This window comes from Myotis nattereri (assembly GCF_964212035.1).
Source record: "Myotis nattereri genome assembly, chromosome: 11".
Lineage (NCBI taxonomy): Eukaryota > Metazoa > Chordata > Mammalia > Chiroptera > Vespertilionidae > Myotis > Myotis nattereri.
The window spans coordinates 44,797,658-44,823,959 of NC_138086.1; the positions used below are offsets into that span (position 1 = coordinate 44,797,658).

General features: G+C 37.2%; 1 protein-coding gene across 1 annotated transcript in view; it reads left to right on the forward strand.

The window, feature by feature from the left end:
* Positions 1-26,302, forward strand: part of AKAP9 (A-kinase anchoring protein 9) — a 127,438-nt gene that overhangs the window by 30,622 nt on the left and 70,514 nt on the right. Inside the window, exons 8-13 of the mRNA XM_081102336.1 lie at positions 3,051-5,432; positions 9,925-10,138; positions 10,706-10,904; positions 15,614-15,710; positions 19,841-19,936; positions 25,822-26,178. Of these exons, the coding sequence (XP_080958462.1) occupies positions 3,051-5,432; positions 9,925-10,138; positions 10,706-10,904; positions 15,614-15,710; positions 19,841-19,936; positions 25,822-26,178 (3,345 nt within the window). The remainder of the gene's footprint in view (positions 1-3,050; positions 5,433-9,924; positions 10,139-10,705; positions 10,905-15,613; positions 15,711-19,840; positions 19,937-25,821; positions 26,179-26,302) is intronic.

A 26,302-nucleotide genomic window follows, 5' to 3' on the forward strand; every position in this document is an offset into this window, starting at 1 on the left:
TGATTTCAGAGAGGAAGGGAGAGGGAGAGAGAGATAGAAAAATCAGTGATGAGAGAGAATCATTGATTAGCTGCCTCCTGCACACCCTACACTGGGGATCGAGCCCGAAACCCAGGCATATGCCCTGAATGGGAATCTAGCCGGTGACCTCTTGGTTCCTGGGTTGACACTCAACCGCTGAGCCACACCCGGCTGGGCATGAAAATATTTTTATGGCAAAATGAATTTTCATGGATTTTAGTTAGGAAAAATAAAGTCAGTTCTCTTTATTCACTCTAGTTATGTTTTATATACTTGCCTGGAACACTTACTTAGCAAATGAGTGCTCCTTGACACACACACACATACATATCTTACATAGATTATAATCTTAAATCCTAAAAACAACTCATCCTTGTAGATTATATTTTATTTATTTTTTAAAAGATAAAATGAGGTTAGGTTCAGAAGTGTTAAGTGACTTGGCTGTGGCCACCCCACTAACTTGTCCACAGGGCTGTCTTTTCTTTTTTTGCAATATAAAATAATAAGTACTTTAAAACCATCTATTTTGAAATAAACAGTACTATGAAAAATGAACCATGAATTCCTGTTGTTTAATAGTTAAGTGTAGAATTATTGTTGTTTGCTTACAGTTATATCAAGTGATGGACAATTTTGAATTAATGAAACGGTTCTGTGAGGGTTCCCCCCCCCCCCCACAGAAAATCAGGAAACAAAAAATGTTACAGATATATAACAATGTTCACATTTTCAAGACTAATTACTTATTTAACAATTTAACTGAAGTTGACCTCAATAAATGGATTTTACTTTCTTATAGGTTCCAAATGCCTTATAGATTTTTTTTCTAGTATAGAATTATATTAATTTATATATTTACATGTAAATATGTTTCTTTTGCTTTAACAATTAATGTATTTATTTTAGTGTCAAGCATATTCTGTGAGATAGAGAAAATAATATCTTTATTTTATAGACGAAAACACTGAGATTTCAGAGATTAAGCTGGTTTAAATGCCATACAGTAGTGCTGAAATTGACATAAGGCTTAGTCCTTGGTAATAACTTATGGTGACATTGGATAGGATATGTGATACCAACGCAGAAGCTGATAGGATTTTGCTCAAGTAACTGCACAGGAAAGCATTCATTATCTAGGTTAATTTATATAGTAAAGAATCTGGTCTTTTACTTGTAGGGTCAGAAGTCCGATTTGGTTTTTATTTTCTATCAACTGAGACAAGCTGAGAAAACCTGAACTCAGATTTTCCAAGTTCAAGAGACTAATTTTTAAATCTTGAATACAAGATTTTTATTTTATTTGGAGTGGGGGTATTTATTTATTGTTAATCCTCACCAAAGGATTTTTTTTCATTGATTTTTAGATAGAGTGGAAGGAAAGTGGTGGGGGAGAGAGAGAAAAAACACTGAGGGAGAGATACATCGACTGGTTGCCTCCTGCATGTGCCCCCACCAGGGCCGGGGATTGAACCTGCCACCCAGGTTTGTGCCCTTGACTAGGAATGGAACCTGCGACCCTTTGGTGCATGGGGTGACGCTCTAATCACTGAGCAACATTGGCCAGGGCTTAAATATAAGATTATTATTTTATAATGAAAAATAATTTTCCTAGAGACCTGTATACTTTAAGTTCCTTGGATTTTACTTTTGAAGAGCTAAATAATAATAAAAGAAAGTTGTTTAGTGAGCATGAGGTCAAGGAATGTTAAAAGAATCAAATATTCAGGGCATTAGGCTGTGAGAACCTGATGTATTCATCTCACAGTAGGAATGATCATGCCTCTGGATTGGAATTCTTAAATTCTGTTTGCTGCAAACCCCTACATTGCTTTCTACTCTTGGAATGCTTTCCCAGAAGGGTCAGAATTCTCAGTCTCATGGCACCTTTATTCTCTTCCCTAGACTGACTATACATGAATGGACTCCGCCAACAATTCCCTCTGAGGCTTTCCTTTTTCTGGGCTTTGACATTCTTTCTTTATATATATTAATATAATCATTCAAGGTGCCTTTACTAGTAAGTCCCCTTGCCCTGGGACTCTTGTCTCATTAAGGCAGTGGTTCTCAACCTTCCTAATGTCGCGACCCTTTAATACAGTTCCTCATGTGGTGACCCCCAACCATAAAATTATTTTCGTTGCTACTTCATAACTGTAATTTTGCTACTGTTATGAATCCTATTGTAAATATCTGATATGCAGGATGTATTTTCATTGTTACAAATTGAACATAATTAAAGCATAGTGATTAATCACAAAAACAATATGTAATTATATGTGTGTTTTCTGATGGTCTTAGGTGACCCCTGTAAAAGGGTCGTTCAACCCCCAAAGGGGTCGTGACCCACAGGTTGAGAACCTCTGCCTTAAGGTGATTTAATTTACCTACATATATTCTGTTCCATTCTTCCGATTTTACTTTTTTCTTTGTTCTTGGGTCTACAACCCTTAACTACATAGGCAACTAAGTAACAGAGGGAAAACTTCAACTCCATGGTTCCTGCTTGACTTATTTTGGTATAAGACTCCTGTGTATGATTGTGCTTAATGATAATCACAGCTTTGGCAATTGTTCTGGGTTTAGGCTTACCTACAATTCTAAAATAGAATCCCAAACCAGGCAAAAGTATCTGTCCCACTTTCAAATTTCTTTTGAAACCAAAAGTCTGGAACCAAGTTGATATGTCATACATGGTAGGGTTGTCTTGCATGTTGCTTGAGATTCAGTCACTTAAGTGCTGCATATCCCTAAATTTCTAATTCACTTAGCCCCAGGAATGAAGTTAAGGCACTTGCCCATCAAATACCTTCAGGTCATTAGAATACACTGGAGGAACCTTGATTTTTAAGACTTTCTTCTAGAACTATAAATTTTCTCACTGACTTGAGAAAATTGAGGGACAGCCCCAGCAGTCGCTTTTTATACGATTATGTAAAAATCTTACTTTCTTGGTAATGAGGTTAAGTGACATAAGTTCCTAGGAACTAAAAATGTCATTTTTATATTTTCTTTTTTTCTTTTTAAAGGAACAAGATAAAAGAGTAGAAAGCTCAAATAAAGAAGTTCAAGAAAAGGAGGCAATCATTGAAGAATTAAATACAAAAATAATTGAAGAAGAAAGAAAAACTCTTGAGCTAAAGGATAAAGTCATAGCTGCTGACAAATTACTGGAAGAATTACAAGAACAGGTTGTACAAAAGAATCAAGAGATAAAAAATATGAATTTAGAGCTGACTAATTCCAAGCAAAAGGAAAGACAGTGTTCTGAGGAAATAAAACAATTAATGGGGACAGTTGAAGAACTTCAGAAGAAAAACCATAAAGATAGCCAATTTGAAACTGATATCCTGCAAAGAATGGAACAAGAAACACAAAGAAAGTTAGAACAACTCCGGGCAGAGCTGGATGAGATGTATGGACAGCAGATAGTACAGATGAAGCAAGAGTTAATAAAACAACACATATCACAGATAGATGAACTTAAAACACAACATAAGGGAGAGATGGATAATGCTTTAAGATCACGTCCAAATATTACAGTTAATGAAGATCAAGTAAAGTTAATGAATATGGCAATAAATGAACTGAATATAAAATTGCAAGATACTAACTCTCAAAAGGAAAAACTCAAAGAAGAACTAGGAATAATTTTAGGAGAAAAGTCTGCTCTACAAAGACAGCTTGAAGACCTTTTTGAAGAATTGAGCTTTTCAAGAGACCAAATTCAGAGAGCTAGACAGACAATAGCTGAACAAGAAAGTAAACTAAATGAAGCACATAAGTCCCTTAGTACAGTGGAGGATTTGAAAGCTGAGATTGTATCTGCATCCGAATCCAGGAAGGAACTAGAATTAAAACATGAAGCAGAAGTTACAAATTATAAGATAAAACTTGACATGTTAGAAAGAGAAAAGAATGCTGTGTTAGATAGAATGGCAGAATCACAAGAAGCTGAATTAGAGAGACTGAGAACACAGCTTCTGTTTAGTCATGAAGAAGAACTTTCCAAACTAAAGGAAGATTTAGAAATTGAGCATCGAATAAATATTGAGAAACTTAAAGATAACTTAGGCATTCACTATAAACAGCAGATAGATGGCTTACAGAATGAAATGAGTCAAAAGATAGAAAACATACAGTTTGAAAGAGACAATTTGATAACTAAGCAGAATCAATTAATTTTGGAAATTTCAAAGCTAAAAGATTTACAGCAGTCCCTTGTGAATTCAAAGTCAGAAGAAATGGCTCTTCAAATCAATGAACTTCAAAAAGAAATTGAAATACTCAGACAAGAAGAAAAGGAAAAGGGTACCCTTGAACAAGAAGTTCAAGAATTGCAGCTTAAAACTGAATTATTGGAGAAACAAATGAAGGAAAAGGAGGATGACCTTCAAGAAAAATTTGTGCAACTTGAAGCAGAAAATAGTATTCTTAAAGATGAAAAAAAAGCCCTCGAAGACATGTTGAAAATATATACTGTTAATCAAGAAGAAAGATTAATTTGCACGGACTCCATTAAGTCCAAATCCAAAGATGGTAGCTGGCAAAAAGAAATAGAAATACTCACTGAGCAAAATGAAGACCTCAAAAAACAATGTACTCAGCTAAATGAAGAGATTGAGAAGCAACGAAACACTTTTTCATTTGCTGAAAAAAATTTTGAAGTTAACTATCAGGAGTTACAAGAGGATTATGCTTGCCTTCTCAAGACAAAAAATGATTTAGAAGACAGTAAAAATAAACAAGAGGTAGAGTACAGAAGTAAGCTTAAAGCACTTAGTGAAGAACTTCATCATTGGCAAAGAATAAACCCAACTACAGCAAAAGTGAAAAGTTCAGTGTTTGATGACGACAAAATTTTCATAGCAGAATCATTGGAAATTGGTGAGGTGGTCGAGAAAGATACCACAGAACTTATGGAAAAACTTGAGGTAACCAAGCGAGAAAAATTAGAACTGTCCGAAAGACTCTCTGACCTTTCTGAACAATTAAAACAGAAACATGGTGAAATTTGTTTTCTAAGTGAAGAAGTTAAATCTTTAAAGCAAGAGAAAGAGCAAGTTTTATTGAGATGTAAAGAGCTAGAAGTCATAATTAACCATAATAGGACAGAAAATATAAGTGGATGTGATGTTCAGTTAAGTTCTTTAAATGATGGTGTTGTGACTATGACAAGCAGGGAATCTGAAGGATCAGTTTCTAAAATAAATAAAGATTTTGGTGAATCAAAAATAGTGGAGGATGAGAAAATACCTTTTGAAAATATGACTATTGGAAAAGAAAGCAAACAAGAACAGTTGTGTTGGGATCACTTGCCATCTGTGACAAATGAATTATCGCTTGGGATAACTGAACCAAGTGACAGTGATAAACTTCAGCAGGAACTTAGTGTACTTAAATCTGAACAGGTATGTTTACTTACTTATATATGCTAAAGTGCATTGCTAATGTATGTTACATACTAAAAAAAAGTTTTTCTTTTCCTAAGACATAAATTAACCTCCTTACAGGAGAATGAAAATGAACCCTGTAATATAGTTTTCATTTGGGCCTGTCATTTACTTATTATTTCTTGTATCTATTTTTCTTAAACATTGTTGGCTTTCTTTCAGTTCATCTGTGTTGTACATTCTGCTCAACAAATAAAAAAAAATAGTAATGGTTTCACATTTTCTTTGGAAAGGCAAGAATTTAAATAACTTCGTTCAGAATATAAACTTTACAAAAGTTATTTTTTACTATTTTGTTATAATCCCAAAGATCAGTTTCAGAATTTTAATTCATACTGGTGTTTTCAAAGTTCCACAACTGAAAATCAACTCTTAAATTTAAAGTACTCTATATAGTTGTTCAGTAGTTGTGAAACTATATTTCCCTGAAAAAAAAAAAAATCTCAATTTAAGCCCTAGAGTTTTCTTTGAGTATCGTTATACCTCAAAGGGGGAAAAGTATTAATTCTAAAATACAGTTAAAGAATGCATGTAATAAGTAATAATAGATGACTCCCAACAATTTATATTTGCTAGATACTAATATTAGAAATAATAGGAAAATTCCACTAGGTGTCTTATGTAATGATATTAACTCAATCCTTGTGTTTCTTCATTTATGTAACAAGTATTTACTGAATCTCTTGCCAGGTATAGGTGTATAATGGCAAACAAGAGAAAGATGATTCCAGATCTCAGAAAGCATATATTCTGGTGATGCAGGCAGGCAGTATACAAGGAAACAAGTAGAGTAGTTAGAAATGGTGGTAAGTCCTAGGAAGAAAATAAAACAGATAAAGTGATAGAGAATGAGGGGTAGTGATGTGGCAGCATTAAATAGGGTGGTCAGGAAAGGTTTCTTGGAGGAATTGACATTTGAACTGAGATTTGAATGACAGGGAGGAGCCTACCCCAAGGAAATCAGAGCAATTGTGAAGACAGACATAGATGAATTTGAGTTGCAGAATGAAAGTGTGTTTAGTTGATTTTGAAAGAGGAAGAGTGGAAGAAGAGTTTGAAAAAGTAAGAGGCCAGATCTTAGGGAGACTTACAGACTTTATAAGATGTTGAGATTTTATTTTATACTAGAGGCCTGATGCACGAAATTCATGCATGGGTAGGATCCCTAGGCCTGGCTGGTGATCAGGGCCAATCTGTGGGGTGACCAGCAGGGTGATCAGGGCCCCCCCACTGCCACCTGCCTAGGCTGCCCTGGGGCCTGCAGGCTGGGGGCAGCTCCTGCATTGAGCGTCTGCCCCCTTGTGGTCAGTGTACATCAATAGCGGCCGGTCGTTCTGCTATTCGGTCAATTTGCGTATTAGGCTTTTATTATATAGGATACAGTAGGAAGCCACTGGAAAGTTTTCTCTTTATTATTCTAATATGTTCATATTTATAATATATCATACGTGAAGATAGTTTCCATTTTAATAATTTAAATAATTAAGAAATTCAAATTGCATAATTATTAATGATTTGCTCAATATCTGGAATTGTTTTCAAAACCTTAAACTGGTTTCAATTTAATTTAATTAATCCTAAAATACCAGAAATCATTTAAAAAGCATTATTAGGAGAGGACCTAAATTTGAAGATAATAAAATGGTCACATTTTTTCAATAGGAATTTTATTTCCTCTACTAAAGACATTTTCAGTGACATTAACTTACAGAAAGTGAAGAGAGGCAAGCCTGTAAATTGTCCCTGCCCACTCATCACTACCAAGACAAACCCCTTTATTGGTAGGAGGAGAGTGAATATGTGTGTATGGAAGGAAGCTCACAGAAGAAACTGAGCAATAGTTTACACAACAGTGACACCTAAGAGCAATCGAAATATGCTTAGAAATAATGCTAAGGCCACACAAATTACTACTCCTGGGACTAAATAAACTTAGTAAATAGAACAGATATCTCGCACTGAAACGAAAATAAATGTGGGTGTTAAGATTTTTTTATAATTAAAGGTAACAAATAAATAATTTTGAAGTATAATTCCATATGAATATAATTAGGAGGTTTGAGCAGGAGGAAAATAATATCACAGAAGTCTCATCAATGTCGGGATGCAAGGAAGAGGGAGGAGTGGCAGAAATGTTATACGATCGATTATTGATGCTTGGGGACAACATGGATTGAAATGTATATGTGTAAAATTGAAGGTAATAATTAGAATTGAAAAAGGTATTGGCATTTAGAAACTACAGGAGGAACAACTAGAATATCAGCTCTTTGAAGCAAGAACCCTGTCTGTTGTATCCGTAGTGACTAAAATGATGTCAGACACAAGATAGGCAGTTAATAAGATTCTTTAAATGAGTGAATAAAAGAAAGAATAAACAAAACAAAGCCAGTTTATCAAGAACCAACAGTGAAATAGCATAGGCCTTCATTTTAAATTATGTTTTCAAATTGATATAAGTCATTGATAATATTCTTTTATGCTTTTTGGCAAATATCCTTTTGATATTTGGGGTGGGGAATTAGGGAATTAGATCCTTACCCTTTAGAATACAATAACTCCAGATTGGTTAAAGATGTTCACATAAAAGGAAATTAGAATCTTGATAGGGACTTTTAATGAAGACAAAAATACACAAGAAAAGATTGATAAATATCATTATATATGTTTTACAAATAATACTACAAGTTGAAGGACTGGGATTACATATTTGCCACATATAGTAAAAAAAAAGGGAAGGTTAATCTGAAGAAGGTGTAGAGAACACTGATGTAAGAAGAGGATTACATTTATAGAATTGAACAAAAGATATATAGACATGTGTCTCAGAATAGGAAACCAAAATGGCTAATAAACATGAAGGGATACTTTTAACTTTATAAATGGATGTAACAAAAAAACAGCATTTTCTAGCCCTAGCTGGTTTGGCTCAGTGGACTGAAGGGTACCAGGTTCAATTCTGGTCAAGGGCAAATGCCCAGTAGTTACGGGCTTGATATCCGGTGGCAGGCATGCAGGGTGCAGCCGATCAATGATTCTCTCTCATCATTGATGTTTCTTTCTCTCTCTCTCTCTTTCTCTCTCTCTCTCTCTCTCTCTCTCTCTCTCTCTCTCTCTCTCTCTCCCCCCTCCTTCCCTCCCTCCCTCCCTCTCCCTTTCTCTTTGAAATCAATAAAAATATATTTTTTAAAATGTGTAAAAAAAAAAAAAGATGCATTCATTTAAACAAACAAACAAACAAAAAAAACCCAGTATTTTCTACCCATCAGATTGCAAAATAAGTCTCAGTAAAAAGTGTAGTGACACTATGGGGGAGATGAGGACTCATACACTGCTAATGTCAATATACATTGGTATAACTATACATAAAATATTTTGGTAAAATCTAATACAGTTAATGTGCATAAGCTACAACCCAGATACTACATTTCTAGGTGGCTGTCAGTGTGGTCCCTGACCAGCAACTTCAGTATCACTCGGAAACTGGTTAAAACTCAAATTCTCGAGCCCCACAACAGATTTCCAGAACCAAAAATTCTGGAGGAAGGGCCTAGCAATCTGCTTTAATAAGCACTCCAGATGAATCTGACGCACGCTAAAGTTTGAGAATCACTACATTAGGAAAGCACTGGCACATTTTACAAGGCATGTGTATAAGAATTTATTGTAACTTTTTTTTTTAAATATAAAAAATTAGAAATAGTCCAGTTTATCTCCAGAAAGGAAATGGAAAGATTGTGGTATATTCATATATACCATACTACAGTTAAAATAAGTTAACCTGTATCTACATGGATAACTCTCAGAAGGATATTGCATGAGAAGAGTGGTTTGTAATATAAATACCATTTTGCACTATTTATGTGAATTCGTTAGAACACTAAATACTGGTATAGTACATTGCCTACAGATATGTTGAGAAGTGACAGTATAAGTAATGGACTGGACTTGTAAGTAATGTGATAATGATTGTCTCTGGAGAAGGAGGAATGGTAGTATGATAGATTAAATTTTATTTATATTTTGTTTTAAACCAAAAAGGAAGTGTGTAGGAAGGAGAAATCTTTTTTAAAAAGACAAAATATTAGTGTTTGTTAATTTGGGTGTGAATATGTAGATGTTTATAACATTTTTCTTTGTATTTCTTTACATTTAAAATATTTTTAAACAAAAATAAGAGATGACGCCATACTGGCTATACCAAATATCAAAATTTACCATGAACTTGAGCTAAAGAAAGCATTATGGTACTTTCCTTGAAAAAGATAAGTGGAGCAATGCAGCAGAATGAAAAGTGAGAAAAAAATTAGGCTTCACTTTCCTTACATGAATTGTTAAACTATAATTTCATGTATTTTCCATTTTGTGGTCAGTATATGCAAAAAATAGAAGTTAAATTATTTGATTTGTCATTTTAAAACTTTCTAATGTATATACATTCACTTTTAAGAATGATTTAAGGCTACAGATGGAAGCTCAACGTATATGCCTCTCTCTGGTTTATTCGACTCATGTGGATCAAGTTCGTGCATACATGGAAAATGAAAAAGATAAAGCTCTTTGCAGTCTTAAAGAGGAACTAATTTTTGCTCAAGAGGAAAAAATCAAGGAACTTCAGAAAATTCACCAGTTAGAGCTACAGAATATAAAAACACAGGAAACAGGTAAATGGTTTTTGACAAAATTATAAGTAGTATGAAGTAAATAAGTAAATAAGTGATTCTGTTCTTGTCTTAGAACCCATAGAGGAAGGTAACTGTATATCTCAGTCTTGGGTTCATTTGTTTATCAAGTGCTTATGAAATCTAAAATCACTGAAATATGTTCCCAAAGGAAGTCACAATCCGGTGGGAAAGGAATATAAAATTAACTGTTAGAAAACAGCAGGACCATTTCTATAATAGAATGAATAGAAAGAATGGTAGGAGAGAGGAAAAGTCTAGTACTTCCTTGGAGGATTAGTAGGGTCAGGCAGTGGGCAGGAGTAGGGAGGGTGGCATTTTAGGGCAGGCTCCTGAGATTTAAACCTGCAGGTGTGACAGACGCATCCAAATTGGAGAATTGAGAGTGCAAGGTGTGTGAAAAAGTAGTGGGGCATAAAGCCCAAGTGATTGGCAGGAGCTTGATCAGGAATAGCTTTATATATGAGTGTTCTCTGCACACACAGAAAAATGATTGTGGTGTTTCACTCATAAATTTGTATTAAATGTCTTTTCTTATGTTTATCTTAGATGCCAGTCATAAAAGCAAGTTATCTACCCTGGAACATATTGAAAAAATTAAACAACTTGAAAAACAGGTCCAAGAATTAGAAAAACTCATATCCTCTTTGCAGCAACAGTTGAAAGAAACTGAAGAAAACTATGAGGCAGAGATCCATTGTTTGCAGGAAAAACTTCAAGCTATTAGTGAGTCCACAGTTCAGCCAAGGTATCCATCTACTTATAATTTCAATCAATAGTATGTGTAGCTTAGTAACACTCATAGAATGGTTGTTTTAAGGGGGAAAAAGTAACTTAAGCAAAGTTATTTGAAAGAGATGGGATGTAGTATTATCAAGAAATAAGAACAGGAGATAGTTATCTTAAAATGTGTAAAGTAAATGTTAATGTAAACCAGACATTTTATTATAGGAATTTTACTTACACCTATATTTTATAAGGGTGCTGGTTGTTATTAATCTGCTGGATTAAATGAAGCAGTGTGCATGTTCTTGTTGTTTATTGTATGCCAAGTCTGTACTACTTTGACGTGGGGAATACACGAGGACTCTAAGATATGAGCATTTCAGTCATGGCTGGACTTCCCCCACTTGATTGTCTAATACTCAGATTCACCATGTCCAAAATAAAACTCTGGATCCCCCCTCAAAATATGCTTCTTCCGCAGCCATCTCCATCTATGGTGACTCCTCTTCCCTCAGAACTCACTTTCACTTATCAATAAATGCTGTTACCTGTACCTCCAAAATACGTCCAAACTGGACCACTTCTCACCATTCCTCTGATCACTGCCATCGTCATGTCTCACCTGTATTGTGGCAGCAACCTATCTCCCAGCTTCTACCTAAACTCTTCCCCAGAGTCTGAACTCAACACAGTTCTAGAACTTTGCTTTTAAAATTTAAGACAGATGAGGTTATTCCAATGTTCTTGTGTTCTTACACTGCTATTATGGGGGCCTACATGATGTGTCCCTGTTACCTCTCTGACTTTATCTCCGACAGACTTGCCTCTCATTTACTGTTCTCAAGCTAATCTACTTGAGATCCTCAAATCGTGGATATGCTCCTGCTTTAGGGACTTCTCATTTCTGTTCCTTCGGTTAGTGAACATTTGATCCTGTTAAAATATCCATGGAGACATTTGGTCCACAGGAAAAGGTCTTTGATATTTAAATCCCGCTCTTCTGCAAGATTCAAACCCCAAAGCATCTACCTAACCTCTGTGCCATTACCAGCTGGACTACCGAGGTTGAGAAGGATCATTATTGGCAATACATTCATCACATAATTATTCAACCAATAAAACGCGATAGTATTTTTATGTATTAATCCTATAAACCAAAAATATAAATAAACATTATGGGCCATTTGAACCCAGGGACATTTTCTAACCATGGATGTTTTTAACAGGATCAATATCAAGGTCCCTTTGGCATGGACCAAATATATCCATAGTTGTTTCTGAAAGGACCAAATTTCAAGGTCCTTTTCATGTGAACCACACATTTCAGTGGACATTTTGAACAGGGCCTGATGTCCTGCAAGGGTTCCTTTTACCTAAGTGATCTTTCTCCAGGTGCTTGCATACCCAGCACACTCACCTCCATGGAGAATTAACTCAAATGTCATGTTTCCAAGAGACCAATTCTGATCACCTTGTTTAAATTAAAATCACCCCTTAGAACTCGGTGTCCTAATTTTCTGCTTCATTTTTTCATATTATTTAATATTATTTATTGTATATATAAAATTAAAAATGAGAGAGAGAGAGAGAGAGAGAGAGAGAGTATTTTGAGGGTAGTTTGTTTCACTTATTGACTGTCTCCTGTGAAGTGTTAGAAAGGTGGAGGTTTTTGTCTGTTTACATCACTGATATGTCCCAAACCTTATAATATTTCCCTATGCACAGTAGGTATTCAATAAATATTTGTTAAATGAATGAACAGTTAATAATACTTCATTTGGGAAGTATACTATAGTGTATAACTAGCTCTGCTTGTTAGAAAATAGTGAATGTCCACAGTTCGTTGGAAGCAGTATGCTTCTCCTTTGATTCAGGGTCTGTATGTAGGCTTTGGAATTGGCCCCAAACTTAATCATTTTATATTATTGAAACTTAAGATTACAGACTCATTAGCTTTGAGATGGAACCTGGACACTTGTATTTGTAACCAGGTAATTCTGATGCAGGCAGTTCATGGATTGCCTCTTGAAAACCACTACTTTAGGTTTCCTGATGGGAAAGAAAATAGGAAGATAGCAAAAACTCTCTAAAATAACCAGCTACAATATTTTAAATAGCCTCCTTTTAATTAGTGATGCTTTTTCTCCAAAGCATGAAAAAAGGGGAATTTTCTGAAATGTAGGCTTACTTTGCTGTTCCTGCATTTGAACTTTTGGCAGCTTGCCACCCTCTCTCAGAGTTTCTATACTCAGTGGAAATGTATTGAGACTACCTTTCAACTAAAATCATTACTTCCCTCCATGCCAAAGAGACATTTATTGACCACCATGCTCACTCTTACTAACAGTAATGAGTCAAAGTCATTTCTTCTAACTGTCATCATACATTTGGACACAACCATAACACTTTTTGAATAAAGAGTATAGTGTTCTAAGGTAGATGTGAACTAGTTTAAGAGAAATAACTGAGTCATTCATTTAACACATTGGTTATGTCATACTAGAAGCTTCTTAGGGATATAGTATGGAATTAGAAGGACCATGGGCATAAGAGTCAGACAGACTTGCATTTGACCACCTCTGATTTGACTTTTTATTGCCTGTTATTTGGGGCAGATAATTTAAGCATCTCAATAAGAGCCTTGGCTATATAGCATGGAAGAAGCTTTAGATGTATATAAAGCTGCCCTTTCCCTCATGAGACTTCTATCTAATCATTGAAACAATAATTATTCACAAAATAATTTTTTAAAAGTAGTGATTGGGGAATGAAACATGGTGATACAGCCAAAGTGCTAGAATTTAAATCCATCTTTGTGTGATATTTTTCACTGTCCATCCTGTACATTTCTGTAATATTAGAGTGGCTCTAGGAGAAAAGAAAATCAAGGAATGGATATGAAACATTGGGGTGGAATAATGTTGGGAGCAAAGCAGAGGAGAAAATCAAAGTTGATTTTGTTGTTTGGGATTAGAGAATATGGAGAAAAATGGTGCATAAGTATAAATAAAGAAATCAGGCTGATGGGGAATGGAACCTTAACTGTAAGAGAGGAGCAGTGAATTCAGTGTTAGCCAGATTTTTTTTAATTTGGGATAAATAATTTCAAATGCTATAAAGCTACAGAATGAAGTCAATGTAACTTAGCAGCACCTTTTTGGAGTTTGTACCTTAATGGCTCAATAAATAATCAGGAGGGTTTTCTAGGCTATGACAATAATAATGAATACTGAAGCCAAGGATCAGAATAGTGCATATAAGAAGCAATTAGGAAACAGACAAAATGTTGAGGAAGATAGAAGAACCAGGAAAGGGCAGAAAAGAAAGTCAAGGGAAACGAGTTTTTCCATTTGTTCCACATGGACTATGAATATAGGACAGGAATAGGTGATTCATAGCAGAAGAAACTTACTTGGCCGATAGCATTTGAAAAGACATGTCATCTCAAAAATAAAGACGTGTTCTAACAAAGTTTTAAGACTGTTAAAATTTCATGTTGCTGAAGTTTTGAGAAAATACTTAAATGATACTGTTTTGGGAATAAAATTAATATAACATTTTGTAATCTGGCATTATATTAAAAATTTAAATATTAAGCCTGGCAATTATGATTTTATCATATAAAAACATCCATAGATTATATTTATAAGGATCTGTATTGTAGTATTATTTGTAGTAGTGAGCATTTGAAAACAATCAAATGTCTATCAGTAGGGGATTAGTTATGTGTAAGTTATGAAGTGGGACAATGACAACCTGTATCCGGCCTTTAGGGGATGGCGAACTGAAAGAAGAGAATGGGAGAAAGAAAGGAGGAGGAGCTTAAGAGGAGGGTGGAATGGAGAAGGCAGCATGCGTGCACACAAAAATGGGAGTGAGAAATTATATTAGTTAAAAAGAAAATTTTAAATTTTACCCTTTAATTTTTTTACCCATAGTTCCTAAATATTAATCTTACCTTATTTTTATGACCTAAGTTAAGCATTTTAGGAACTTTTTTACAAAATACCAAAAGATAACACAGATTAAAAAGAAAAACATTTCAGACTGTATAAATTAAGAATCTTCCCTTCACTGTCACTGCTCCCAGTTCCACTAGAGGTAATCATTGTTACTTTTCATGTGTATTCTTCCAGACTTCTTTTTTGGTGTGGATGTGTGTGCATATAAATAATTTTTAATAGAAATGAGATTTCATAAACTTTTTTACTCAATAATGTTATAGATAACACTTTAAAATATCTGTACCTATAAATAACTTTGTGCCATACATTTGTAGTTGACTTTAGAAAATGACATGATCCTGGCCAGTGTTTCTCAGTGGTTAAGCATCAACCCATGTACCAAGAGGTCACCTATTCGATTCCTAGTTAGGGCACATGCCTGGGTTGCGGGCTCCATCTCCAGTAGGGGGTGTGCAGGAGGCAGCCAATCAATGTTTCTCACTCTCTTTCTCCCTTCCTCTCCCTAAAAACCAATAAAAACATATTTAGAAAATAAAATAAAATGACATGAAATTCATTGGTGATGTTAAAGTACTCTTTCAGTTATGTTATTTTACTTTTAAATGGAAAATTAATAACTAATATGTTTTAAAATATAATATCTGTAACTCTTGACCTATCATTTTTGTTTCCCCTGCTCCAGTACACACATTCATGCATGCTTTAAATTTGGATTATCAGTAAAACTCACAACTCTAATGTTTCACCCTCTTTTATTTATATTTAGCTTCTCCATTGATTCAGTCGTAATTACTAAATCTGATGTACAGAAAACAATGCAAACTGGAAATCGTCTAAAACAGAACATGGATGGTACAACAGAGGTATTATATCTTTAAACTGTAATGTGTACTTATTTTTTTCTTACTGTCATTTCTATGTCTGTGGTTTAGTGGTTGTCCAATAAATAGTTGCTGAGAAGTAAGCATCATAAATATGAGGATAATACCTTATATAAACTACCCAGAAGAATAGAGGAGTTTTTTCCCCCCAAATATGATCAGTTTAAAACTTTTTTTATTTTGTATTATATGGGCTGCGTGTCAAATTAGTTTCAGTGCCTTGGCCAACAGCTTCTGTTATCACCATTGGAAGTTGGACAAGATCATCTCTAGAGTAGGGTTTAGGGATCTCCTGAACCAAAGATGGTAGATTGGGACAGTGGATGAGGCTTCCTTCAGCACTGGCTATCCTATCTAATAAAAGAAAAACATGGTAATTGGCGTACGACCGCTACCCTTCCCATTGGCTAATCAGCGAGATATGCAAATTAACTGCCAGCCAAGATGGCGGCCGGCAGCCAGGCAGCTTGAAACTAACATGAGGCTTGCTTGCTTCAGTGACGGAGGACTCCAATGTTCCCCGCCTGCCTTGCCGGCCTCTGAGCCTGCAGTTTCAAACATTGTAACAAATATAGAAGCTAAACAAAAACCCAGAAACCAGCTTTCAGCTGGCTGGGATCTCAGAGCTGGAGTTGAAACAGCGTTTCGATTATAGAACCTAAACAAACCAGATACCTGTTTTCAGCAGCTGAGGCCTCAGAGCTGGAGCCAAGCCTCAGAGCTAAAGCTGGCCCAGAATAAAAAAGAAAAAAGAAAAAAAGGAGCAGTTGGGAGCTTCAGTCACCCGCCAGCCTGAAAACAGCCCTCAGCCCCTCACCCAGACTGGCCAGGCACCCCAGTGGGGACCCCCACCCTGAAGGGGGTGTGTGACCAGCTGTAAACAGCCATCATCCCCTCACCCAGGCTGGCCAGGCATCCCAGTTGGGACCCCCACCCTGATCCAGGACACCCTTCAGGGCAAACCAGCCCCCCCCACCCATGTACCAGGCCTCTATTTGCCGGGGTCCAACCCCAGTGGGTCCAGGGGTCCCCAAAGGTGTGGACGGAGTCAGCGAAGAAGGAATGACACGGAGACAGCGTTCAGTTGATCAGCAGCCTAGCCAGGATCTCCAGCCAAGTTCTGGTCTGGATCTCCAGCGAAGTTCTGGTTAGGATCTCCAGCCAGGTTCTGTGTCCATGGTCTCTTGCTAGGTTCTCCAGCCAGGTTCTGTAGCCATGTTCCCTCGCTAGGTTCTCCAGCCAGGTTCTGTCCAGGTTCTCCAGCCAGGTTCAGTCCAGGTTCTCCAGCCAGGTTCAGTCACCAGGTTCTAGTCAGGTTCTCTTGCCAATTTCTATAGTCAGGTTCAGTCCAGGATCTTTTGCCATGTTCTCTCGCTAGGTTCTGTCTCTAGGTTCTGAGGCCAGTTTCTGTCCAGGATCTTTTGCCATGTTCTCTCCAGCGAAGTTCTTCTGTCTCTAGAGAACGTTCTGTGTAGGTTCTGTGCCAATTTCTGTCTCTCTCTCTCTGACTCCTAAGTTCTGTCTGCTGTTGTCTTGTTTCAACTGTATTTATACCAGTTGATTCCAATCCTATCAATCTCTGTTCCAAAGATTATGTAGCTTAAGCATGATTATTCGTAGTTAAAGTGATTACTTACCCGCCTGGCACTTAGTTAAGGGATTTTATTCCCTCCCTAACTTCAGGGGAAAATCCCTACTTGGGGAAACAACCTTTCTCAGAGAGGCGACCTTGGTTAAAACACATAGTGCCAAGAAGGTGAGCAAACATATTAAGAACAGTATGCCATATATGCCAGGTCCCTTGAAACAGCAAGGATGGACTGGCTCCCGGCATCTATTCTATATAGTAAAAGGGTAATATGCCTCCCAGCACTGGGATAAGCGGAGCTGAGAGGCCTCCCGGCACCGGGATCAGTGTGACAGGGTGTGGCGCCCCAACCCCCTCACCCCACGGGCCCTGCTCTGTGTGTGACAGGGTAGAGCCATAACCTCCCCATCGGCCCTGCCCTGAGTGTGACAATGGCGGTGCCCCAACCCCCTGTTCGGCCCTGATCTATGGGTGATAGAGGGCGGCACCCCGATCCACCCCCCCCCCCACGGGCCCTGCTCTGTGTGTGATGGGGTAGAGCCATAACCTCCCCATCGGCCCTGCCCTGAGTGTGACAGTGGTGGCACCCAACCCCCTGATCGGCCCTGCTCTGTGGGTGATAGAGGGCAGTGCCCCAACCCCCTGATCCGCCCTGCTCTGTGTGTGACAGGGGGTGGTGCGCCAACTCCCCTATCGTGACAGGGGGGAGGTCCTCAACCCCCTGATCGGCCCTGCTCTGGGCGTGACAGGGGGGAGCCCCCCAACCGCCTGATGGGCCCTGCTCTGTGCGTGACAGGGGGGAGCTCCCCAACCCCCTAATGGGCCCTGCTCTGTGCGTGACAGGGGACAGCGCCCCAACCCCCTGATTGGCCCTGCTCTGTGCATGACAGGGGGTGGTGCCACAACCTCCCCATCGACCCTGCCTTGAGTGTGACAGGGGGCGGTGCCCCAACCCCCTAATCGGCCCTACCCTGAGCGTGACTGAGGGTGGCATCGCAACCTCCCTATCTTCCCTGCTCTGTGCATGACAGGGGGCGGCGCCCCAACTCCCCTATCGGCGCTGCTCTGAGCCCGAACAGGGGCTGCACCTAGGGATTGGGCCTGCCCTCTGCCACCCGGGAGCAGGCCTAAGCCAGCAGGTCGTTATCTCCCAAGGGGTCCCAGACTGGGAGAGGGCACAGGCCAGGCTGAAGGACCCCCCTCCCCCCCCGAGTGCACAAATTTTTGTGCACCGAGCCTGTAGTGTTATATGTAAAGCCCTCATCTTTTCCAGTGTATGCCATCTAGGTGAACCACCTTCTGCCTCTCCTCAGTGTTGTGTCTATTCCCCATTTATGGCCACTTTTTTGAGAATTATAACTGTAAAACAGCTGATCTTAGTAGATTTTTAGTTCTTAAGTCCCACAGAAAATAAAGACCCTTGCTCTCATTCTGGATGCAGAGGAGAGATGTTGGCTACCTTTTTTATTCTTTCACATTCATTCCATTTGGAGTATCTCTCTGTATGACATTCAGATATTTGGTAAAGAAATACTTGCATGCTGAGAACAAGTTTACATTTTTTTAAAAATATATTTTATTGATTTTTTACAGAGAGGAAGGGAGAGAGGGATAGAGAGTTAGAAACATCCATGAGAGAGAAACATCCATCCGCTGCCTCCTGCACACCCCCTACTGTGGATGTGCCTGCAACCAAGGTACATGCCCTTGACCGGAATTGAACCTGGGACTCTTCAGTCCACAGACTGACGCTCTAGCCACTGAGCCAAACTGGTCAGGGCACAAGTTTACATTTTTAAAAAATTTATGTTTTTTCTATTTATATAAATAATTTGTATTTATAGACAATTGGATACTATTCATGTGTACCAAGAAGGAAATTTGCTTATAATTTCATGAGCCAAGGTAGCCACTGTTAACATTACTTAAAATTAAATAAATACATCTTATTCATTATACTTAAGAAGTATCTTTTTCCCACCCTATAATTGTATATTATTAAATATAAATATGTAAATATTTTCTCACTTTGCATCTTTATTAAGTGCACAGTAGCAAGTACAATTATTTAGTAGAAGTATATACTCAATTATTCACTAGAATTATTGTTTTCAATGAAGAGAATGAAACTGAAATTTAATTATTAAAACTTCTCAGAAGTTTTCTGCCCTAGCCGGTTTGGCTCACTGGATAGAGCATTGGGCTGGGGACTGAAGGGTCCCAGGTTCGATTCCGGGCAAGGGCATGTACCTTGGTTGCAGGCACATCCCCAGTAGGGGGTGTGCAGGAGGCAGCTGATCGATGCTTCTCTCATCGTTGTTTCTAACTCTCTATTCCTCTCCCTTCCTCTCTGTAAAAAAAAAATCAATAAAATATATTAAAAATAAATAAATAAATAAATAAAACTTCTCAGAAGTTTTCTAAGAAATACTGATCCTTTGAAGATATTTGAGAGTAGAAGTTTACAAATAAGTTGTGTATAATTAGTGTAAATAAATATGTCATATTTTTCTTTTTAATTTAGTGTTCACGTGGTGGATTTGGAGTGGAACAAGAAACAAATATGGTTAAGTTGTTGGAAAAACAGTACCAAGAACGATTAGAAGAAGAAGTAGCCAAGGTAAGTTTATAGTTTGTCCAAAAGATTATTGTGGTTTATACTCCCTTGAGTCTTCAAAAACGTAGGTTTTGTTGATGGTAACACACTTTATTTTTTTGTTATAAGTTTTATACATGACTTGTCTTTAAGTTCTCAGATACACAATTGCCTTTAAGTGGAACATTCTGTGATGTTTTCTTTGAGAAAAGGCATTCTTTTCTTGATGGGGAATAGTAATCAGAAACTTTTCAAAATACCAAAACAAGTTTTTATAAATTTGTTACCTTGTGAATAGTAGAAGGTTGGCCTTCCTTAAAGGTGGGGAATGTGGTAGGAAATGAGAAAAAAAAGTGGTTGGTCTTTTATATAATACCTTTGCTTACCTTTTCCCAGAGACATTACTGTGATGTTAATGACTATAGATACTCTTAGCTGCTATGCCCAGAGCCATTCTTTTAAACTCTTGAATACCAAGTATATTACCTAGCCTATCATTATGATCCCATTTATTTTGTCTTTGTATTCTCTTTAAAAACTCATATACCTGATCAGGTTCTTATATTGCAACAGTTGAATTCTGAGTTTGTCTTCTTATTTATGACAATACTTCACTGTTCCAATATAACAATCCCAGTGGAGTATATATATTTTAAAGGGGGAAGATTGATAGGATATACAGGAAATGCATGGGAATTAGGTTAAAAATAAATTAAATGAAGAGGTTAAGAACCAAGGAAATATATGGGCCATCAGGACTTAGTCACTTCTGTATCTGAATTGAATGTTTAGTTCCTGGAGATCAAACTAAAAAGTGAGGCACCATCTTTTATATAGCTCTCATTATGTAGTTCTTTAGAAAAATGTAAGTTTTCTCTGCCTGACTTTTTACTTAATGCAAAAGAAGCACAAACTTTCATTTCTTTTAGAGAATTTCAGAAGTATTTTCGGTTAACAGTAAGCCTTAGTAACAGAGATAGCAGTGGCTTAAATATTCTGTTTATTAAAAGCAACATTATAGAATGCCCTTAAAAGTCTGAACTTCTTTAGTGAGCTCTGAACTATTTGGAATTTCAGCTCATTGTTGGGGGACAAAAAAAAAATTCAAACGCTAAAATATGGGACTTTTCTATTATGTTTCTTTCTGGCCCAAATGCTTTCTGGGGAATTCTTCCCACTTCTTGATTATGGTTTCTATGGAATTAGTGGGAAAACTGCATTGTATAGAAACCCAAAGCTTCCTGCTCCACAGAGAGCCTGCACTATTTGAATTCCAGCCTAGGTTGGCCACCAGAGGGTAGTGTTGTCATTTACTAGTCACTTCTTGCTGCTCCATGCCCTGTGGAGATGACAAATTCTAATTTATATATACTCCATTATTATTTTTTGATTTGTAAAGCATCATTCCTCCATAGGCTCTCCACCCCTCAGCTGTTTCCAAGAACGCTCACAGAAGCATTAGCAAGTAAGGAGAGCTGCCTTGGCAAAGTGTAAGATGGTTTGATGGAAGAATGCAGGTGGACATCTGGAATAAAATCTGTGGACTGAGGGCAGGGAAGGCACCCCCAGGGTAGGGAGAACTACCATGTCTGCAGTGAGCAATGAAAACGGCTCTACCCATTGGGGTGCAGAAATGAATTTGTTCCCATAAAGGATAGAGAGTGAAGACGAACATTGGATGTTAGCAATCTAAATATTCCTGTTCTGTCCAGCACTACGACGCTCCTGAAAGGCCCACTCAGTCTGCCAGGAGCAGAATGGGCTTCTTACTCTTTAGGGAACTGGTACAAATGAACCCCTGAGCATAGCCCAGGGATGGGATACTGGGATCTGCCAAGTCCTGAGATGGCGCTGGGAACACGGCAGAGGTTATAGGTGGAACCTTTTTACAGACAGCTGAAAGAAATTATAAATACACTATACTGAAACATGGAAAGGGGTTAAGTCATTAATGGGGGTAAATCTGAGGGGAGTATGTTGATGGCATAATAATAAAAATAAAAAAGCTTGATAAAAATGACAACTCTTGGAGTCCAAGGGAAACTGAGAATTGGCATGATCCTACAACATAAACTGGAGCTGTGCCCATCTCCAACACAGCCTGTGCATATGCTAATTTTCTTCCAAGTCTCCTCACTTATCAAACATACTGCCATAGTACCTATTTTATTTTAAGCTCTTCTTCCAATAATCTAGCAATGTAGGCCTTATCTTCAACATTTGACAGATGAAGAAACTGAAGGTCAGTTGTTCAAGGTTCCATGGTAAATGAGATGAATACAAGAGCTGGAATGAAGCCCTGTGGCTCTAACACCAGGTCCCTTTGCTATGCTTTGCTCATTTCCCAAGAAAAACTGGATGAATATGCACCTAGAGATGTGAGCATACATATCTACATAGAGCCTCAAAAGGATGCTCACCTTTATCCACCAGTGTTCTTGTCAATGGAGAGGAGTCCAGAGCTTTGTAGCCTGTCCGCACTTCTCCTGGCTGTTCCAGAGTGGAGTGGGTGGTGACCTGGGGCTGTAAAGGAACTGGGCCAGGAAGGTCTCCTCTGCTTGCTCCAGTCTGTCTGCAGGAGTAGAGGGAGGTTTGAGAAACCACAGCCCAGAGGGGCAGGGACAACACCTTGTTGGAGCACACATTCAGGAGCCTGTTGGAACAAGGCTTGGAGGAAAGCCACACCATTACCACTAAGACCACAACAGCATGTACATTTGGTTAAGGAATGGAAACAAATTATGGATAAGAAAGACTCTCTTGACATGACTGCTATGGGCCTTTTAGATACCTTTTTGTTTAGTTTATTGTTATTAAAAACAAGACCATCGTCCTGCTTTAGATAGAAAATTCCTGTCTACTACAAAATTGCAAGCCCTGAGAAAAGTTCCAAAGAATGGTTGATTTTACAATAAAACAATAGCATGTTGTAAAAGAATGAGTAGAGTAGATGAAAAACGGTTCTACTGAAAGAAACCTCACAGAGTAACTGGGCATGTCAGGGGGGAGTCACACTCCAGGCATATAAATTCTTTTTATGTTGAATTTATTGGGGTGACATTGGTTAATAAAACCATACAGGTTACAGTGTACAGCTCAACAAAACATCTGCATAGTACAGTGTGTACCCATCACAGAAAGCAAAGTCTCTTTCCATCCCCATTTATCTCCCCTTGGCCCTCTTCTACCTCTATCCACCCACCCTGCCCTCTGGTTGTCACCATACTGTTGTTGTGTCTATGTGTCTATCCTATATAATAAAACCCTAATACGCAAATGGACCGAACGGCAGAATGACCAGTAGCTATGATGCACACTGACCACCAGGGGGCAGACACTCAACGCAGGAGCTGCCTCCAGTCTGCATTCCGACCAACAGTGCATGAAGGTTCCCCTTTTCTCCACATCTTTGTCAGCACTTGTTGTTTGTTGGTTTATTGATGATAGCCATTGTGACAGGTGTGAGGTATTATCTCATTGTGGTTTTAATTTGTGTCTCTCTGATGATTAGTGACATTGAACATCTTTGCATATCTCTCTTGGCCATCTGAATGTTCTCTTTGGAGAAGTGTCTATTCAGATTCTTTGCCCCTTTTTTAAATTGGATTGTTTTCTTGGTGTCAAGTTGTTTATATAATTAGGAAATTAACCCTTTATCATATGTACAGTGAGGCCTTGACTTACAAGTTTAATTCGTTCCGAGACCAAGCTCATTAAGGAGCTCGTTAACTCAAATTACTCTGTCAACTCAATGCAAAAAATCGGCCAAGAGACAGCTGGTATCTCAAAAAACTCATTAGTCGGGACACTTATAAGTCAAGGCCCCATTGTATTATTTTTGAATATGTTCTCCGATTCAGTGGGTTACCTTTTCATTTTGTTGATGGTTTCTTGTGCTGTGCAGAAGCTTTTTAGCTTAATGTAGTTTCATTTGTTTATTTTTCCCTTGCCTGAGGAGATATATCGGCAAAAATATTGCTAAGAAATGTCTGAGGTTTTACTGTCTATATTTTCTTCTAGGATTTTTGTAATTTTGCCACTTAAATTTAAGTCTCTAATCCATTTTGAGTTTATTCTTGGGTATTGTGTAATTTGATAGTCTAGTTTCACTTTTTTGTATATATCTGTCCAATTTTCCCAAAACTATTTATTGAAGAGACTGCCTTTACTCCATTCTATGTTCTTGCCTTCTTTGTCAAATAGTAATTGAGCATAAAGGCATGGGTTTATTTCTGAAATCTCTATTCTGTATCATTGATCTGTACGTCTGTTTTTATGCCAGTACATGCTGTTTTGATTACTGTGGCCTTGTAGTATAGTTTGATATGAGGTAGCATGATTTTTCCAACTTTGTTCTTCTTTCTGAATGTATATTCTGCTGCTTTGGGATGAAATGTTCTGTAAACATCAGTCTGGTCCAGTGTGCCATGTTGATTTTTTGTCAGTAAGAGCTATCCATTGATGTCAGTGGCGTGTTAAAATCCCCCAAAATGACTGTGTTACTGTCAATCTCTCTCTTAATGTCCACCAAATTTTTTTTTATATATTTAGGTGTTCCAATGTTGAGTGCACATATATTTACAAGGGTTATATTCTCTTGTTGGATTGATTTTTTAATTTTACATGATGTCCTTCTTTGTCTCATATTATGGTCTTTGTTTTGAAGTCTGTTTTGTCTGATGTAAGTATTGCTACTCTACTGTTTGTTTGTTTGTTTGTTTGTTTCTACTTGCATGGAATTTTTTTTCTATTACTTCATTTTCAGTTTGTGTATAGCTTTTGTTCTGAGGTCAGTCTCTTTTAGATGGGTTTCAAAGCCCAGGCATGCTTTATCTCAGACTGTGGCAAGCAGGCTTCCGCCATTGCAAATTCTCTGTGGAATGTCCCTTGAAATAAAGTTATTGGTGCAGTTGGTTCTCAAAGGCTTGGATTTGTCAGAGCCAAGGCTGCTGATCAGAATTTCTAAGTACCTATGCTGGATGGGACACAAAATAAGGAGGGATTTAGGATCATAGTTGGAGTGGAAATTACGCAATAGCACAAACCAAGTATTTCACTTCTGGGAACTTAATTGTAAGGAAATAAGACAGGATATGCACAAAGATTTTTGTCACAGTGATGTTTAAAATAATGTAAGACTGAAATTAGTCTAAATGTCCAACATAGAAAATTGAATAAATTTTAACATATTTATATAATCTGAAGTTTTAAACTCATTAAAAATTATATAGTAATGTATTTTAACTTGAAAATATATTTACTATGGTCAAGCTATAAACACAGATTACAATATTAGGATTTGACATTTTTATAAGGAAAATGCATATCTGTATCCATATCCATATTGGTAGTGAAAGAGAAAGTCAGAAGAGTATTACTAAAGTGTTAGTGGTTTTTCTTGGAAGAGAGAAACATATGGGATTTTATTTCCTTTTTTCTAATTTCTGTTCTGAACATTTATTGCTGTCATAGTAAGAATTTAAAAACTTTTTTTAATTTAAAAAGGCAAGCAGTATAAAAAATACTTTTACATTAGATTCATTGTAAAATAGAAAATCTTTTTCTCTATATCACTTTATCATAGGATTTCTTTTATGAGGTCAGGCTTTTTTCTAATCCATGTGTTTTTTCTTTTTTTATCTTTTAATCTATTTTTTATTTTATTTTTTTCATAACCATTTATTCCCTCTATGCCCTCTTTCACCCCCACCCACACCCTCAACACCCTGCAATCACCACACTGTTGTTCATGTCATGAGTTCTCTTTTTTATTTTCTTTTTTCCTCAATCCTTCTCCCCCCGAAACTCCCTCCCCCTCACCAGAGTCATGTAATTTTGAGTGGTACCTGCTTTTTCATTTCTGCTGGTATTTAGAAATCTAATCTTTTTTTGTTTACATTATTCTTTAGGTAATTGTGTCAATGAGTGTAGCATTTGCTCAACAAACTGAACTATCTAGAATATCTGGAGAAAAAGAAAATACTTCATCATCGAAAGAAGCAGATGCTCTTTGTCAACAAGAACAACATTATTTAAATGAAATGGAATTACTTCAGGGTCAGCTTGGTTTTCAGACTTTTGAGACAATGGACATGAAATGTAAAGAAGAATTTAAACCACTTAGTAAGGAGTTAGGAGAAGATGGGAAGGAAGTTCTATTATCAAACAATGATAATCTTGATGATATACTTGAATCAAAGGACCATGAACTGACTATTTCAGAAGAACTGTTCTCTAAAGATAAAACATTTATAGCCAGAGAATCTGTAAGTATGCCTCCTTAAATATAAAAACTTATATAAAATTGTGACTTTCTTCACTATACAAATATTAGCAGTGATGTCACATAATGGAAAAGGAAAGTATGTAATCCAGTCTTATGATTCACAC